Source organism: Pieris brassicae, chromosome 11 (assembly GCF_905147105.1).
Source record: "Pieris brassicae chromosome 11, ilPieBrab1.1, whole genome shotgun sequence".
Classification (NCBI taxonomy): Eukaryota; Metazoa; Arthropoda; class Insecta; order Lepidoptera; family Pieridae; genus Pieris; species Pieris brassicae.
In genome coordinates, this window is record NC_059675.1 from 12,405,526 (window position 1) to 12,423,716 (window position 18,191).

The 18,191-nt window shown below is 33.6% G+C and overlaps 1 protein-coding gene across 1 annotated transcript in view; it reads left to right on the top strand.

Moving 5' to 3' along the window:
• The window catches only part of LOC123716616 (neuroendocrine convertase 2), a 45,893-nt gene extending 30,160 nt beyond the window's left edge, over nucleotides 1–15,733 (top strand). Inside the window, exons 6-14 of the mRNA XM_045672450.1 lie at nucleotides 1,139–1,227; nucleotides 5,500–5,675; nucleotides 8,995–9,107; nucleotides 9,567–9,767; nucleotides 11,075–11,150; nucleotides 11,562–11,719; nucleotides 12,848–13,012; nucleotides 14,215–14,332; nucleotides 14,505–15,733. Coding sequence (XP_045528406.1) covers nucleotides 1,139–1,227; nucleotides 5,500–5,675; nucleotides 8,995–9,107; nucleotides 9,567–9,767; nucleotides 11,075–11,150; nucleotides 11,562–11,719; nucleotides 12,848–13,012; nucleotides 14,215–14,332; nucleotides 14,505–14,678 — 1,270 coding nt within the window. The 3' untranslated portion in view covers nucleotides 14,679–15,733. The remainder of the gene's footprint in view (nucleotides 1–1,138; nucleotides 1,228–5,499; nucleotides 5,676–8,994; nucleotides 9,108–9,566; nucleotides 9,768–11,074; nucleotides 11,151–11,561; nucleotides 11,720–12,847; nucleotides 13,013–14,214; nucleotides 14,333–14,504) is intronic.
• Nucleotides 15,734–18,191: the final 2,458 nt, after the last annotated feature.

The window sequence follows — 18,191 nt, forward strand, 5'->3', positions numbered from 1 at the left end:
AGAGGAGCGTTGTTAGTGATTATCAGCCATGTTGTAGGTTCGAAACCTGGCTGTGCACAAATAGACTTCTATGTGCTTGATACTCGCTCGTACGATGTAGGCAATCGTGAGGAAAATATGTCTAGAAAAAGTCAACAGCGTCTGGCACAGAAGATTTACTTGTTTATTAGAAAATAATGATTACGAAACTGATGCAGGAATCTGGCTTTTGGATTATGGCGCCACTGGTTTTTTTATGAATTTTTTTGCATCGTCTTAGCTTAAGTATATTATTTAATACAGAAAGTAACTACAGAAAGAGACGGAAAAGCTCTTCAGACTTTTTTTTAAATTAGTGCCTTTTCTTTCTTATTAACACACCTAAAATAAAGCTAAGCGTGTGAATGAATTCATTATTAAAAAAAAAATCAGACAAAAGTTTTAAACAAAACTTCGATGCCGTAAGTAAAACAAAAACACAATGACAAAATGTATAATATTTTTAAATACGGATCATTATACTGTCAGTCATCTAAACAATTTTCTTTAAAAGATACATCGAAAAAGTATCAGTTCTATAGTGTACGAGCAAGTGTCCGTTGAGACAGAACTTCAAACGATACAAAATGTTGAAACGTGTTGAAAATTTATACGCGCTTGCAAATAAGGCATATTCACGTGTTTAATTTCAAGTTGTTTACCTTTTAGTGTTAAACTCTATTAAAACTTTGCAAATCCAATTAATCGGAATTTACCTTGGTATTGGGGAAAATAGTTCTTGTGTTTCTTAGATTTTCTTTAAGTTAAATTTTGAAATTTAACTTAAAGAAACCACCCTTATAAAAATATTATAAATAACTTGCTTGTATTTAGTTATACTGAATTTTTTATCGGAAGTGTAGTTTTGATTACCATTAAACTAAAATTAAATTTAAACAGCCAGTTGCTTTTAGGTTTGGGTTTCAGATTTTTTAGATATTTTTTTCTCGAATGCGTTCTATGACACTTTGTTTATAGCGTAAGATAAAAATGTATTATTTATAAAATTACTTGAGGGTGTGAGCTTGTGTGTGTGTTAATTCGATAAAGACAATAAATAATTATCAACTTCATCTAATTTTATACGTTAATATAAATGTTAATGTAAATTGGTTTATAGCCATGGAACCAGGTGCGCAGGGGAGGTAGCCGCAGCTCGGGACAACGGGGTGTGTGGCGTGGGCGTGGCATACCATTCTAAAGTCGCCGGTGAGTTTAATTTTATATTTGGAACTTCCGTTTCCGGCTTACCTTCAAACAGAGTATAATTTGAAATTTAAATACAGAGAATAACAAGCATTAATTTGGAATAATATTGACTTTTGTTGAATGGATATTTCAATTGTAATGTATATAAATACAGATTTCAATATTTTCTTTTATTAATGAATTACGAACAATCATAAGTAAATAATAATATAATTTGAATGAATTACATTAATTATCACTCGCTGTTTTCTCTCATTTGAACCCAGAGTCTTAAAGGTAGTTTATTTTAATAAATAAAATATTGATCAAAAATGTTAAATATTGACCTAAATCTTATTTATGAATATAAGGCCGCCTGTTGCGTAATAACTTATGTAACCTACTAACTTTTTTTTTGTATAACTATGTATATTACGGTAACAAAGTATAAGTAAATAAAATAAATATTTACGTGGAAAGCACATTATATTCAAAAGTCTAGTCAAAGTAACAATAAGAGCGTATTCCATTATAAAAATACAAAAACATATTCTCCACAAGGGCTTCGTGAAACATCTCACTCGGTACATTTTTGTGGGTATTGAATCGTTCAGAACGTGTATCAAATAACGGATTTTCCATTTTATCTCGGTTCGGTCGGTGCAAATTTTTTTTAAATTTTGGCCTACAAAGAGAAACCACATCCAACAAAATATTTTCAAGTTTAATATGAATAAAAACAGCGGCGATAATAATTTTAAAATTGACATTAATTTTGCGTAAAAATTGTGCGATTTATTTTAATAAATGATGAATTTATTGTACATTATTTCCATATTGTCATTGGAATAAAGTAATACAATTTACTGTATCTTTCCTTCCTTATCTTTTTTAATAAGCTTAAATAAAAGTTACAACAAGGTTAATTAATTTTTTTCGCTAAGAGATCCCCTAAAAGCGATAATACCGCCAGTTGTCCTCCTTTTCCATTTGAATATGTCATTAAATAAATAATTATCAACCTCCACATTAATGAGCCGTTAATACGTCTAAGAATAAAATCGTCAAAAAATGGACCTACCGAATAGATAATTGGTCGGGTAGTATTTTCTTATTCGACAAGACGAATTCGCAAGTTGCAACATATATTTATCTCTACACTAATATTATATTATTATAACTATTATTTGTTTTTGTATTAAACTATTCAGTGTGATTGAAGCGATTATAACTCACGCTACCATCAATAATACATCATAAAGATAATACAAAATAGGAGTTATTCGTACCTTTTGTTAGCTGCCCTCGGTTTCTTTAGACGCGTTATTTCGAGGTCTTTGGGATGGTTCATTTATTGAGAAAGTCCGTTTGGTTATATAAACTCAATTGTAATAACTCAGGTGAATAAAAATGTTGAAGACAAAATTATTGCCTGATATTAACAAATATTTTTCTTGGTATCACCGCTATCCCTAAGGATTTCCAACACCTGTGTACTAAAATGGCTTACGACCTTCAACTGTTTTCGAGGGTAAAAGTAATCTCAAATATATTGTATATAAAAAGTATAACTTTTGTTGGGAGTTCGGGAGTTAGAGTAATTACTGTAGACGGGTCGAAATGAAAATTATAGGTTTAGTCATGAACTATAATTTTCATCTATCCTCAAGGAAAGTTTATTTATCAATTTTGTCAGATTTTCTATAATTTTATATATTAATAATATATACTATAACTTTCGTCTATCTTAAATCTATCTCGATGATGATAGCAATTTTTATTTGTAAATTTTCTAAATATGTTTCTATAGTAATTACAGTACATACTAAAAATCATTAATTTTATTTAAAATAACTATTTTATCTTTTGTTAGATTTACGTCACTTGACGTTTCGACTTTTAGGTGTTACAGTGAGACGTACCTAATAAACTAGAGATGATATCATAATTAATTAACAGACTGCCAGAACTATTGAAAATGGGAATAATAAACAATTCTTGGTACACAAGAAAAACTATAAACATATACGTATTTATTTTTTATACGACATACGAGCAGGATAACCTGATGTTAAGTGATACTACCGCCCATGGATACTCCTAATGCCAGAGTGCGCTGCAGGCCCTTCAATAATGGGTACGCTCTCTTCTTGAAAGACCCCACTTAGTTCGAAAATACTTCAGTGGGCAGCTGGTTCCACATAGTGGTGGTACGCAGGAGAATCTGCCTTAAAAAACGCTCAGTTATGGAACGAGACTCGAAGTGGTACGGGATGAATTTTGTATTATGCTTCGAAGATTTTTTAAGGCCGTTGTTATGAGAATAAAGACATCTAACCGAAAATATAAAGTAATTTGGAATAAAGAAAGCTGAAATTTCCATGTCACGTAGTAGCAGTCAATCGCAAATCTTTTCATCTTGCTACATTTCGAAGAAAACGAAAACATAATCTTAAATCTTTTCGTTAACAAAGACCTCGGTAATCGAAAGTACGCCTGGAGCTTTCTGCGTGAATACGTTTTCGTAATTTCGATAATCCTCAAACGAATGTATGAACACACTTATTCGTTTTAAATGGACTTAGTCCACTACTTGAGAATTATTTAGGGGTGATAAAATAACGAACGAACGAAATAATACAAAATGTGCGAACAGAGCACTGCTCGCTTATTGAACCTACATTTTTAATGCAATAAAAAGTACGAAAACACTTTAAAAAATATTAAAATTATAACATACCATATAATACGTGATACTGATACGTAAGCGTAAGCACAATGCTTTGTGTCACGCGTATTGAAACTCTTCAATTCAGAAATATTACTATTAGTACCTCGCGTAAAAGCTCATCCACGCGCAGCCCAATTGCTAAAAGAATATGTGAACGAAACGTCACGGTTGGCTTATAATTATGCCACAGTAGGATTCTAATCACCTTCCAAGTTGTAGTTTCTTCCAAAAGCAATGTTTGTATACCGGACAGTATCAAAAAGCTAGAAACTTTGTTATGACATTTACTTTAATCTAATGATATAACGTTAATTTTGCTAAACGTGATGCCGAACTCATTGTCATATTGTGTAATGTTGGGTTTGATCAAACAGGTGCAGCCTATAATGTCAATATTTCATATTCATCATTACGCTAATTGAATTAGATAATAGTGGTTACATAATTACTGGAATTAACAGTTCCTGGACTTGTTTTAATTTTCTTTTTATTATTTATGTTTACTATGTCGGTTACGAAAATTGTAAATACTGTATATTTGATTGTAATGATCAATATTATATTTAGAACATTCATTTCATTAGTGAAATTGGAATTTGATATTCTGGATTTGGATTAGTAAATTACTATCTAAAATTAGTGTTGAAGCATGAAAACCAATTTGTGTACGAAATTAATTAAGTCTGATTTAATATTAATTAAATTTCATTTTGAACAAGCAATTATATCTAACTGACAGTATCTAAAATGTTTATCAAATTTAAATTTAGACTTCATTTTGGATAATTGGTTTGTTTATGAAGTTTTCCATTTTAAATGGCAATACAAGATTGTTATTTGTGAAAAGCTTTGCAATACACAGTTACATCACCAAGTGTAGTTTGACACCGCATGGAATATATTTGATTCCATTCATCACAATTCATCACACTCATCACATTCAAAAACATTTTCTTGTAATATCTCACTGAGATATGCTCCCGGGGCTCCAGCCTTGTGGTGAAGGGTTCGGTTGCTCGGGACAGGACACTGTAACATAGTAGACTGGTTCCCACCACCGTTGAAGTCATGATCCCCAACTGTCACTTTCATTAATGATCTGGAATTAACCTTGGTACAGCAAGGGCCATACTCAGATCTGCTTAATCGACCGTGTTTCTAAAGCTGGGGGGTGTTGTGCATGCTTGCAAAGATGCGTCAGTATCCATCACGCCTTTATACCGCTGCCCATGGACACTCACATAGCCAGAAGGCTCGCAAGAATTTTAAGAATTGGTACGCTCCTTTCTTGAAGGAGTTAGTTGAATTGGTTCGAAACTACTTCAGTGGCCAGCTGCTTCCACATAGTGGTGGTGCGCGGCAAAAACTGCTTTAAAAAATGCTCAGTTTTTCCATCCCGTATCTTATCACCAAGTCTTTTCAGTAAATCAACCTCCCATCTCATTTATCAGCATATTTTCTATTAAATGTGTTTTTATATTCATTATAAACCAATATAGTGAAATATATCGCAAAATCTATTTCAATTTGTCGCTTATCATATTTATTCCGTTTTGTAACAGGTATCAGAATGTTGGATCAACCCTACATGACCGATTTGATAGAAGCAAACTCTATGGGGCACGAACCAAACAAGATTCACATCTACAGCGCCTCGTGGGGACCCACAGATGACGGCAGAACTGTTGACGGACCCAGGAATGCCACCATGAGGGCTATAGTTAGGGGAGTCAACGAGGTATGGTAGTAGCTTTTCTTGTTTTTTTTATAGAACATGGAGCAAACGGGCAGGAGGCTCATCTGATGTCAAGTAATACCGGCCGCCCATGGGCACTCTCACTGCCAAAGAGCTCGCGAGTGCGTTGCCGGCTTTTTAAGAATTGGCACTCTTTTCTTGAAGGACCCTAAGTCGAAATGTTTCGGAAATACTAGTGTTTCATAGTGATTGTCCGCGACATAAACTGCCTAGAAAACGCTCAGTTATGGAACGACTAACTTCGAGGTGATACGGGTTTATCGTTAAGCCAATATACTTCTCTTATATCTAGTATATGCAAAAGCAAAACACATCCGGGCGAAGTTATAAGCTTAACTATAACTAGTCTTGATAGCTTAATAAAGGTCAGCAGTAATTTAATTCGAGCCACTCAGGATGGAAGCCTTGCCAATCAAAAATCAATTAAATGAATTACATTATTCTCTTAGAGGACTTCTAAGAAAATGTTTTAGTTCGATTTTATTTCAATGTAATAAACGAAGTCTCCGCTATAAGAATTCTAGAAATCTATAAGATACAAAGTCCTGGGACGACAGATGTCTACATCTATTACTTTTGATCTTGATCATATTTAGATAGGTAAGTCAACTGTGACTTCTGCTACACTTTAGTGAGAGTTACGCTGGCCATAGATGGCATGTTGCAGCCGAGACCGACTACTCTTGAGCGGTCACCGCACGGCGATCTGCAGTTTCCATACTATATTCATATCCGGAATACACGGACCGCTCGAGCAGTCCTGAGCGGTAGCAGTCTGCGGTCATAGCAGTCGCTACGCGGTCGAGTTTGTCAGGCAGTATTGCCGTGTGGTCGACTGCTAAGAGCTGCCGGACCTACCATACACCGCTACAAGCGTTTGCCGCTGACCGGGTGCCAATACCTCCCCGCTCCCCGCTAAGTACCTTCCTCTCGGCAGGCAAACTAGACCGGGAGATAGTGACACAAAATATTGGGTCATTTGTACCATAATACCATTGTAATGTTACTGCGATCCTTCCTTCAGGTGCAATGCTCTTCCTCATTTTGGAATCAATCCGTTGTATTTTATGGCTTACAATACTAAATAATTCTTCAAATGAATACACGGACATACAAAAGTAGTAAAACATTTTTTTAATGTCTTCTCGCAATTGGGGATACAAATTATGAAATATTTCATGCTGTTCTCTTGATTGTAGTATTGTACGCACCCACATACTACGGTGTTTTCTACGCCTACGCTTGCGTAATAGTAGTACAAGAAGCGGTGTTTCTTCATCAAAATCCATCTTCTAATATCTCGCATCAATATTATTTTTCGGTCGAAACCAACTGATCCAAGCAGTCGTAGTGGACTGCATTATGCGGTCGTGTTGCAGTCATGTATGACTCCATTGCGACCGCTATACAGAAGTTGGTCTCCACTGTAACATGCGGTCCATCTATGGCCAGGGTTAGGCCCACAATCATTCGCTGAATGTGTTAATGGTGCACATAGTAAAACCAGGATCGGGATACATGACCTCAGGGCTGAGGCTGAGACCATTATTAACCGCTTCCTGTAAACGTGTAAAGTGTATTAATATTGGCACTATCTAAATATTTATAGTAGAGTCTCTCTTTTAAATATTGTCTAGAATAATAATATTCTATATTATATAAGCTATAAAGCTTACCAACGCCATTTTGAATTTCAGAAAACGTTTATCTTATACATAAAATTCGAGATTATAATTTCTTTTTCATACTTATCAATAGTTTGCTATGAATGTATTTTCATATAGATAGTCTCTAATATCGTTAACGGTTGTTTGAGCAAGGAAATTGGATTTTGTGGGCGTTTATGCGATATCAATAATATTGTAACAATCTATGTTATACAACACCGAGTTCGCAAACTTATAAATGTTTTCAAACGCCTCTGATCCACATACAATCAAGATAGTGTATACTGCAGTATGCCTGTTGATATTTTAACTTTAATTAGAAACTGTGAACAGGGAGTGTTCTTGTCCATAAATTAGTTGAAAACAATTATAAGCATAATTTTCTTTCCGTCTTACTAAAAATTACAACATGGTATACTTTAGAATAACATCTTCCACAAAATACCAAGCAATAAAGCCTCAAGACGCTACAAATACAATTGTTCAACGAAGTCAAAGCCATTCACAATATTAGAATAAACATAGAAAAATATTTAATTTCAAACGCAAATAATAACTAAATTTGCTTCAATGTGTTTAAGATAGAAATTTTCTTGGATGATATTAAATTTGTTCCATGTTTTCAGTTTGATAAGTTCAGTTTTATTTAATGAGATAGCTTATTGAGCTTGAATTGGCGCTCAAAGCTTATAAAAGCTTTCTCGCCTTAGGTACGCGCTATTTCCGTTTGCTGAAAGCTGAAAAACAACCATGATGAAGTTTCCTGTCTGAAATGAAAGTCTGAAAGCCGTTTATATAATTTTAACTTTGCAGCAATGTGTTTTAGATAGAAATTTTATTGGATAATATTAAATTTGTTCCATGTTTTCAGTTTGATAAGTTCAGTTTTATTTAAATTTTTAAAGCAAATTCTACATTTTATGTACTGCTCAATCGATCACACCACTTATTCGTTAACCATAACGTTTATTAAATGACCAGATGTCATAAAGTAAATTTCGACCACAAAAAATTATTGTATTACGGCACATGAGTTTTTTTTAATAGTATTATTAATATTAGCGATAGTTGCGTAAAGCAGATAATGATTTAAATGACTTTCAACTTAACAAGTATCAATCATTTGTCATCTGTCAGAGCCAAATGTCAGCTGCCAAAGTTATTAAAAGCAGGTGAAGCGCAAAGGCTGGTGCAATCACATTTTGATTAAAAGGTGCTATCCGACTATTTGATAATTTAAACCAATCATGATGGTAATTGCTATTAAATAAGAATACAACTTCTTACAAGAATATACTAAAATTGTAATAATTCATGGGCTTCATAGAACGATACAGAAGTAATCTTATATAAATATGAATACAAATAAAGTTAATATACACACAAAAAATAAAAATAAATACAAAATCCTATAATTGTGTCGGCTCAATGAACTATAATAGATTAGAAGTAGAGATGAAAACAATGCTGCATGAGCGGCTCTATATCATTCTTCTTTCGTAACCAAATACATAATAATGTTACATGAACATTTAGGTTATTCAACAGGATAAGCTTAGCGATTGTAGTTGGGTAATGATTATATCATACAAACTGTTTTTGACTGAAATGTGCATATGTGTGGATTCATTCAGGGTCGGAACGGGTTGGGCAATATTTACGTGTGGGCAAGTGGTGATGGCGGTGAAGATGATGACTGCAACTGTGATGGTTACGCGGCCTCAATGTGGACAGTTTCTATAAATAGGTATTTTTTTAATGCCCCACGACAAAAAGTTTTTTCTAAAGCAAATTTAACATACAGGAAAAGATCAATGGCGCTACGACCTTTTTAGGTCTGAGCCTCAGATATCTGTATCTGTTTCATGATCATTTTTTAAACTAATAGGCAAGTAGGTGATCAGCCTTCTGAGCCTGACGCCGTCGACTTATTGGGTCTAAGGCAAGCCGGTTTCCTCACGATGCTTTCCTTCACCGAGTGTTAAATGAGCACATAGAAAGAAAATCCATTGGTGCACAGCCGGGGATGGAAGTTCCTCGATATGACCTCAGGGATGAAAGTCGCACGTTATAGCCACTAGGCCAACACTGTTTTCTCTTAAACATAACCAACTAACTACTATATAAGTAGTTATATTTTACTATAGTTAAGACCAAACACGAGGGAATTTTGTTTACTCTTATTAATTTTAAACATATGTTATAGTGCTATAAACGATGGCCAGAACGCCCACTATGACGAGTCCTGCTCCTCAACCCTGGCTAGTACTTTCAGCAACGGAGCTAGGGATCCCAATACTGGTGTAGCGACCACTGACCTGTATGGAAAGTGCACTGCCACGCATTCAGGCACTTCCGCCGCGGCACCGGAAGCAGCAGGAGTTTTTGCATTGGCCCTACACGCTAAGTTAGTTTGTATATTACTAAGAACATATATTAAATATGTTAAGGTACATTCTTCAAGTTCTTACTTTTTATCTTCATGTAAAATAATTGGGTTTACGATTTGCAGAAAATATTTATATTGTTGAAATTATTATATATATTATTAATGAAAGACCTACTATTGAACTAATTGTCATCTTTATTTCCTTAAGATGTTTTTATAAGGTAAAAATAATATGGTTTGTAGTAAGGTAGGAGGAGGCCTATACTCAATAAGAGGTCGTTGAAAAAAAAATGGAAAATATATATATATATATATATATATATATATATACATATATATTTTATGTGTGTGTTTATTTTGTAAATTTTCAAGGAATAAATGAGGCTTAATAATAATAATAATAATTGTATTGAAGGTAGTAACCGTAGACAAAGTTTTATAGTGAAGATAAAAAAAATATAAGTATATAAGTAGAAAAATGTTATTTAAGAACATATCATTTGCAATTAATAGAAATTCGCGATTAGTTTAAACATAACGAAAGACATGCTAACAATGATTTCTCCATATAATACATCGAGAAAACCTGAAAAGTATCTAATCATGTATATAATATTGCTTCCATTAAGTCAGTAACGAAATATTTTAGTCAATATTTCGTTGCCACTATAAAGTTATACAAAGATATTGATTAATTTTGTGTTATAAGATTTCCTTGTAATTAAGAAATTGTGAAAATGTTCCACAAATTGATTTCAAAATGTTTTTAGACCTAGTCGTTTATAAAGCTTCAATTTCTTAATGAAAAACCTCGCTAGTGACAGACAGTTTGAATAGAAAATATAATTTATTAATAGCGGCCCGGAGTATTCATAAAATGGAAACTAATTTGAATATCTTTCACAACTTTCCTTTGCAAATAAATTCATTTAAATTTACTTAACATATTTTTTCATATAAAGCTTATTTTAAATGCAGTCAACTGAGCCAAGTCGTTTAATTTGATAGACCTTAGGTGACTGAGGAGTGAAAATTTTCCGCTGTAGTCCCATTTTTGCGTCATCAAATCAGTATGCCTTAAAAATGTTTTAAAGGCGTGGAGCTTTTAATCTTTATGTATAGAAGGTAACTTTTAGGTGACAAACAATATTCAATACATAATGTAATTGTACATATACATGTATTAAACAAAACGTAATATATAAATAGGCAATATTCTTGCTATTTTAGAAAAATGTTTATTGAGTTACAATATATTATAGGTACGTACTTTAATATAAAGGAAATTTCCATTTGGTGTTATGAAACGTACTCGTTTTTTTCAGCGCGAACCTCACATGGCGAGACATACAACATTTGACTGTATTGACGTCGAAAAGGAACTCATTGTATGACGCAAAGGTAAATCACAGTTTATTATTACTCACAGGAAGTTTATTAAATTTAGTCACAACCCTATTCAAAAGGTTAGAAGCAGTATTGTATATGTGGTGAGACACGTATAGCTCTGTTTATGTGTAACATCATCAGGTTTTATGATGAATTAGATTGATCAAGTACACAATATACAATTTTATAATTTAAATTATTTTCGTATTAACGTGGTAACATTGTATATGTAAATAGCCGTTGCCAGTGATCGTTCTCGAGGAATCGGGAAAACATATAATAATCAAATATATAGTCACTATCGTCTAACAAAACTGGTGAATAAAATTACAATCTGACTTTTACTTGACCTTCGTAGAAATGCTAGGCATTTTTATGGGTAAGGTTTGTAAAAAACTTATTATTATGAAATTTTGATTAAAGGGTCGTTTTCATTGGACAATGAACGGTGTTGGGCTAGAATTCAACCATCTATTTGGTTTTGGAGTGCTCGATGCAGGTGCCATGACAGCTTTAGCCGCGAACTGGCGATCTGTGCCGCCTCGGTATCATTGCGAAGCTGGCTCTGTTAAAACGCATACGTAAGTAATTTAACCAAATACATTCACTAGCACAAGGAGGACCTAATGTATTTGGTAGCATATCAAGCGATTACTATACTATAAAATAAAATCTAAAATAGACTTAAGGAATATTACTATGTGCTTCAGATATTTGAATGTTGTAATGGATCCTTTTGATTCTGAGTTTATTAGATATAAAACTATAACTCTACTCTTCATAATATTGATATTTGTTTATTGAAGTTTACCACATCATACATCCGACTATATCTACGCTATATCTCAGAAGCTCGTTTATCTAAAAAATATGTCAATTTTGGTAAACATAAATGTTACAAAAAATATAATATACAAAATACAGTACATTTTTTTTTTACTAAAACAGCTGACTAAGTATGAGATAGGCTCTGTGCCTTCTTTGTAATGCTTTCTTTAGAACTGATCAGCCCACTACCGCATATTCAGCTCCGGATGAGTACTGGAATACTGTAATAAACTGTACTAATAGTACTGGATATAAAACAATTAATTGAAATCAAATTTATCTGATAAAAAAACACGAATTTATTACATAACTTTCGTAGCGCCCCGTATCGCGTGACTTACAAATCGTGGGGAGTGCTAACAAATCTGTTTTAAAAAGCCTTCGATATGCAAGCTGATACTAAATGTAAATTTCAATTTTCCATTTATGAACGAGCAATATGACTAAACAAATTTGGCTTGGATTCAATTTGGAATGAATTACGTAGGCCACAGGCGAAGGTTACTAAAAACCAAATGTTTAAAAGTAATTTAATTTAAATAAAAATTACAATTAACATTACAAATTACAAAAACAATCAGATGTTAAAGACAATATGTGAAATATGAGGCTCCAAGTGGTAATAAATGCCGTGCAAAGTGCCAGTAAATTACGAAAGGTATTGGTCGCTAGGCTGCAGATTCCATGATATACGGATATATAACTAACGTATGTGCTCAATCTGGATATCGGAGTTTTAATTCGATACCACAAAAGGGATGATGTGAAATTTAGGTAATCTAGACGGTACACGAAATTTAAATTTAGTTAAAAGGTTGGATTCTCCAATGACATCTTAAAGTTCACATATTAATATAGTCCCGTATTTAATATTGTTTCAGTGAAATACCAACTGATGGCAGTGTGACCCTTCGCATCGAGACCACGGCGTGTTCCGAATCGGCGAGTGAAGTGCGATACTTGGAACACGTTCAGGCGGTCGTTAGTGCGAATGCTTCTCGACGTGGTGACCTCGAATTCTTCTTAACAAGTCCAATGGGAACTAGGTAAACTCTATGCTTTGTTTTATGTCAGAGAAAATGTATATTATCAGTGCTTTGGCTGGCTTAAACGTTTATTTCCGAATTTTAAGTCCTTCGGACAAAACATGGGAACATAAATAAAAATTAAAAAAAAGCTAAAACCTATATACAGTGAAACCTGGTTAATTGGGATCTCAAGGGACCAATACATATGTACCAATTATTGAGGGTTTTCAATAATCCAGTTTTCCAATTAAACAGGTTTAAATTTATAGTTGTCTCATTTAAAGAGGTCCCCGCTTACAGAGGTCGAAATGTGCCGTTATTCCATTTTTAGAGGTTGTTGGTTGGGTTGAGGGTGTGGAAATGTTAATAAAAATGCGTATTTTTGATGTTATGAATTTAATGTAGGTATGAATGTACATGCATAATGTATTGCGTCAAAAATACGGTAAAGTTTATGACTTAAAGTAATCGGTTATGTTTGTTTGTATTTGATTGCTAGTTGCTAGCAAAACATGAGATATGTAGTACTGACAATCAAAGCATGCGCGAAAGACGACGAGAAATTTACGTAAACAAACACGTCAAAACGTGTTGAATCCTGCTTAATTTGTCTCACTTATACAGGTAATTGAGCTACAGAGTCTCAATTATAGAGGTAAACATCGAAAAAGTCTTAGAATTCAAATCTTATTTAACCAGGTTCAAAAAGTCCCAATAACAGAGGTAATTTAATGGAAAAGAACCGAGACTTCGTTGCAACTCTCAATAATAGAGGTTTCTCATTTATCCAGGTACCACTTAACCAGGTTTCACCGTATAATAATATACAAAATACAACGACAATAATCTTGATAATTATATCGAAAAGCCTTTGTGTTATGTACCCTTGATTAAGTTAACTTCTGTATGCTTTGAAAGAAAACACTTTTTTACCGGATTGAACTTATAATTTTTTTACATATTTTTAATGTTTTTCCGACGTTTCGCGTGCTTTACAGCGTGCGCGGTCACGATGACTGAAGACAAAAGGTGTTGAATGTCTAAAAGTATCACAGCTGTAGAGAAAGTTGTATTATCTGAGTTTTCTTTCAATGTGTAGAAGCTATGTCAACAAAAGACAATATTCTGTATGCTTCACAATAAAGTATTTTCTATACATAGATTGCATGAAAAAATAAAAAGCCGGAAATAAGACACAAATCAATTTCTTATGTTCTCAGATCAATGATACTAAGCAGGCGTTCAAACGACGATGACATGCGAGATGGTTTCATCAAGTGGCCTTTCATGACGACACACACCTGGGGAGAGTATCCACAAGGCACTTGGACTTTAGAAGTAAATATATTTGTATTTCTGTGTTATCTTGCCGTTGTTTTGAGCATGACTGTAACTCATGCAAGAATACATTGCTGCACCGATGACTAGCAGCATGCAAGAATACATTTCTGCAATGAAGAAAACATTTAATGTATTGATAATACGACGTTATAATATCTATCTTTCAAAGGCTCGATTCAACGGTGGCTCAGGACCCAGTTCAGCGTCAGGTTGGCTTCGGGGTTGGTCTTTGGTCCTTCACGGATCCAAGGCGCCACCCTACGCCCAGCTACAGCCCCAAGATCCATATTCCAAGCTGGCTGTCGTCAAGAAAGCACACGAAGACAACGCACATACGAAATAAGCATTTCCCTTTTATTTGGCCTAGCACGTGAGAAAAATGGGGCCAATTTGTTTGATAATCAAATACTTAGCCATTGTGTGAAGGAATATAAAAATGCTTGATTTGTTTATATTTTTAAATCGTCTAGTAATAATCTATTTGGGGGAAGAGGGGAGGGGAACGAGGAATTCATCATTACCTGTATATTTTGATACGCTTTATTTTATTTATATTAACGGAGAAACAAAAAAATCTTGTCTTGTCACGTGCTAGAACAAAACAGAGAATTGTACCACAGACGTCTTTCATTCAAAAGTTTTTTAGTGATTTAATTATTTAATTTTTGGATATAGAACACATGCCAAATTTTGTACTTATTGTCCTTAGTTACGAAAGTTTTTAATGCTTTAATAATTTTATATTTTAAGATATAAAAAAATATATTTTTATTCACGCAATTGTGAACAGTTAAACATTATAGATATCGATTCAATATAGTATTTGTAATTCATACGGGTTTATTATAACGGATCTAGTCATACAAAGAGCAAATATAATTTCACTTAACAACCAAACAAACACAAAGAAAACAATATCGTCAGTATTATAACTATTTAGTATTTGAGTTTGAAGATAACTTCGTAAATGTACTTTTTCTCTATGATATATTTAATTCATCTTAAAAAAAAACTAAACAACATATCACACTATGATATATACAATCTTTAATCACCAAAAATATAGAATTCAATCTGTTATGCATACATATATTATTTTATAACTATTTTAACTCAAAACACATATAGCGCACCTTAATTCAAATATACTTCTTTAAACCCAGCTAAAAGAAGTATATTTGGAGTTTCTTGTAACTGCTATAGGATGTATAAAAATATTATAGTTAAAATATAAATATGAAAAAAAAACTTCCTTTTGGGCCCAGCATGAAATTTTAATTACTAAAATAATAAGCTTCCATAATAACAAAAGTTTTATATTGGGCAAAAAAAGTAGTAAATACAAATTAATAGAATAAGCGCAGTTAAAGAGAAATATTATGTATTACTATATTAATAGAAAATATAATGTGATATGGTGTTGTATTTGAATTAAAACAAGTTTTTCTAATCAAATCCTTTACCTTATCAACCAATTTACTTCAACCCTAATATTTAGGGCGGGTTTCACACGTAGGCGTAGGCTCATTGAATTGTTTTAGTATTAAAAATAGTATATATTGAAGAGTTGGATTGAGACTGCAAAACAAAAGACGACACGACAGTGTCTTCAGTTTGATTAATTTAAAAACGCACGGCATTAAAAATAATTAAATCAATCAGTGGCACGACAACCTTTTTTAGGTCTGGACCTCAGATGTCTGTATCTATTTGTCAATCTAATAGCCAAGTAGGTGATCAGCCTCCTGTGCCTAACACACGTCGACTGTTTAGGTCTACGACAACTGGTAAGCCAGTTTCCTTGCGATGTTTTTCTTCACCGTTCGAGCGAAATTTCAATGCGCACATAGAAAGAAAGTCAATTGGTGCACAGACGAGGATTGAACCTACGATCTCTGGGTTGAGAGCCGCACGCTGTAGCTACTAGGCCAATACTTCTCACAAACACAAGGCATGACCAATCCGTGTGACCAATCGTAATTATCTACATATATATTTACTGGCGGCATTGATTGGCTATGTCACAACGTTGTCGTAGTTGAAGGAGGAACATTCTGGAAAAGCCTAAGGGCTCCATCACACCCTCTGACGCTGCCAATGTGTGGCCGGGGACTCCATGAAGAATCTAACCGTAATATCTTACCGTCGTTCCAATATCCGCTAGCTCTAGACCTCAGTGAGCACACCTAAGCCCTACCTAGTTCCAGGCTCCAAAACCTAAATTTTTATTTTACAAAGAAAAATTTAGGTTTTGGATCTGTGTATAGTGACATCTATATTCTGTGTAATGATACGCGTTGCGATTATAATATACAACATCAGGACATCAACCACTAAGGCTTTAAGGCTTACCAGTTATTGGTTCAACTGGTCACGGATCCGTCTTTTAGGTTGGAGGAAGTGCACACGTTTCTTTATATACATTAGACCCACAGCCGCTATAAAATCACGAACAAGTTTCATTAAAATGAATTTAAGAATCTGTTTTATTGAATATATGAATATTTCAACGTAAGGAAGGATAAAGTGCTGGTATTCTGCAACAACTGTAACTCTCAATAGTGATTCCAGTAATGTACTTAAATGAATTGTGTGAATTGTTTTTTACAATAATAAATTCAATGTGTGTCATGTTAATAATGCTAAGCATAGATGGTATGTAAATTTATTATGTCATAATATGTTAACCAAATGTTTTTATTATTCGTTAACTTATATATTAACACAAGAGCAGTGTTGGTCTAGTAGCTTCAGCGTGCGACTCTCATCCCTGAGGTCATAGGTTCGATCCCCGGCTGTGCACCAATGGATTTTTTTTATGTGCGTATTTAACATTCGCTCGAACGGTGAAGGAAAACATCGTGAGGAAACTGGCTTGCCTCGGAACCAAAAAAGCTTCAGGCACAGAAGGCTGATCACCTACTTGCCTATTCGATTCACGAAACAGATACAGAAATCTGAGGCTCAGACCTAAAAAGGTTGTAGCGCCATTATTTTTTTTAACTTATGTATATTATGATGTGAGTATCAAGCAGTTAGCATAAGCTAACTTGACGTATATCAGCGCCATCTGTTTTCAATGAATATAAACTAATCAAGGTTGGTGTAATCGAATTGTAGAAAGTTTTTCAATGGTTAACTTAAAAAAACGACGACTTATGGACATTTAATACATTTATAAAATTGGGACACTATAAAATATTAATATAATAAGTACACATTTTTCGAAATAAATAAATTTATTGCTTATAAATGTAACAATGTGGCTGTAACAATTAAAACGATAATTACACGAAAAACCTATGTATGTATAAGAAATACTGAATGCAATTTTGGCTCATCTGATGTTAAGTGATACCGCCACCCATTGCCACTCACAATGCCAGAGGACTCGCGAGTGCGTTGCCGGCCTTTTAAGAATTGGTACGCACCTATCTTGAGGACCCTAAGTCGAATTCGTTCGGAATTACTTCAGTGGGCAGCTAGTTCCACATAGCGGTGGTACGCGGAAAAAAATGCCTTGAAAAGGCGGACGTCGATATTATTTAAAAGTATTATGATTAATTAATTGAAAAATATCAGTTTGAGGTGTTATCAATTAAAAATGACAACTATTACGACAGCATTCTAAAACTTGATTAAATTAATTTCTATTCAAGAAAGTACTGTTTTAGGATTAAAAAAAAAATAATTAACATGATAACTAGTACATTAATGTATTTAAGCAAATTTCCTTATTATATAACACTATTTACAATTATATATTACTAAGAGGCACTTATTTTGAAAATAATAACATATGCAATTACAAGCTATATTACAATGCATTAAAAACATACAATTCGTTGTTCAGACA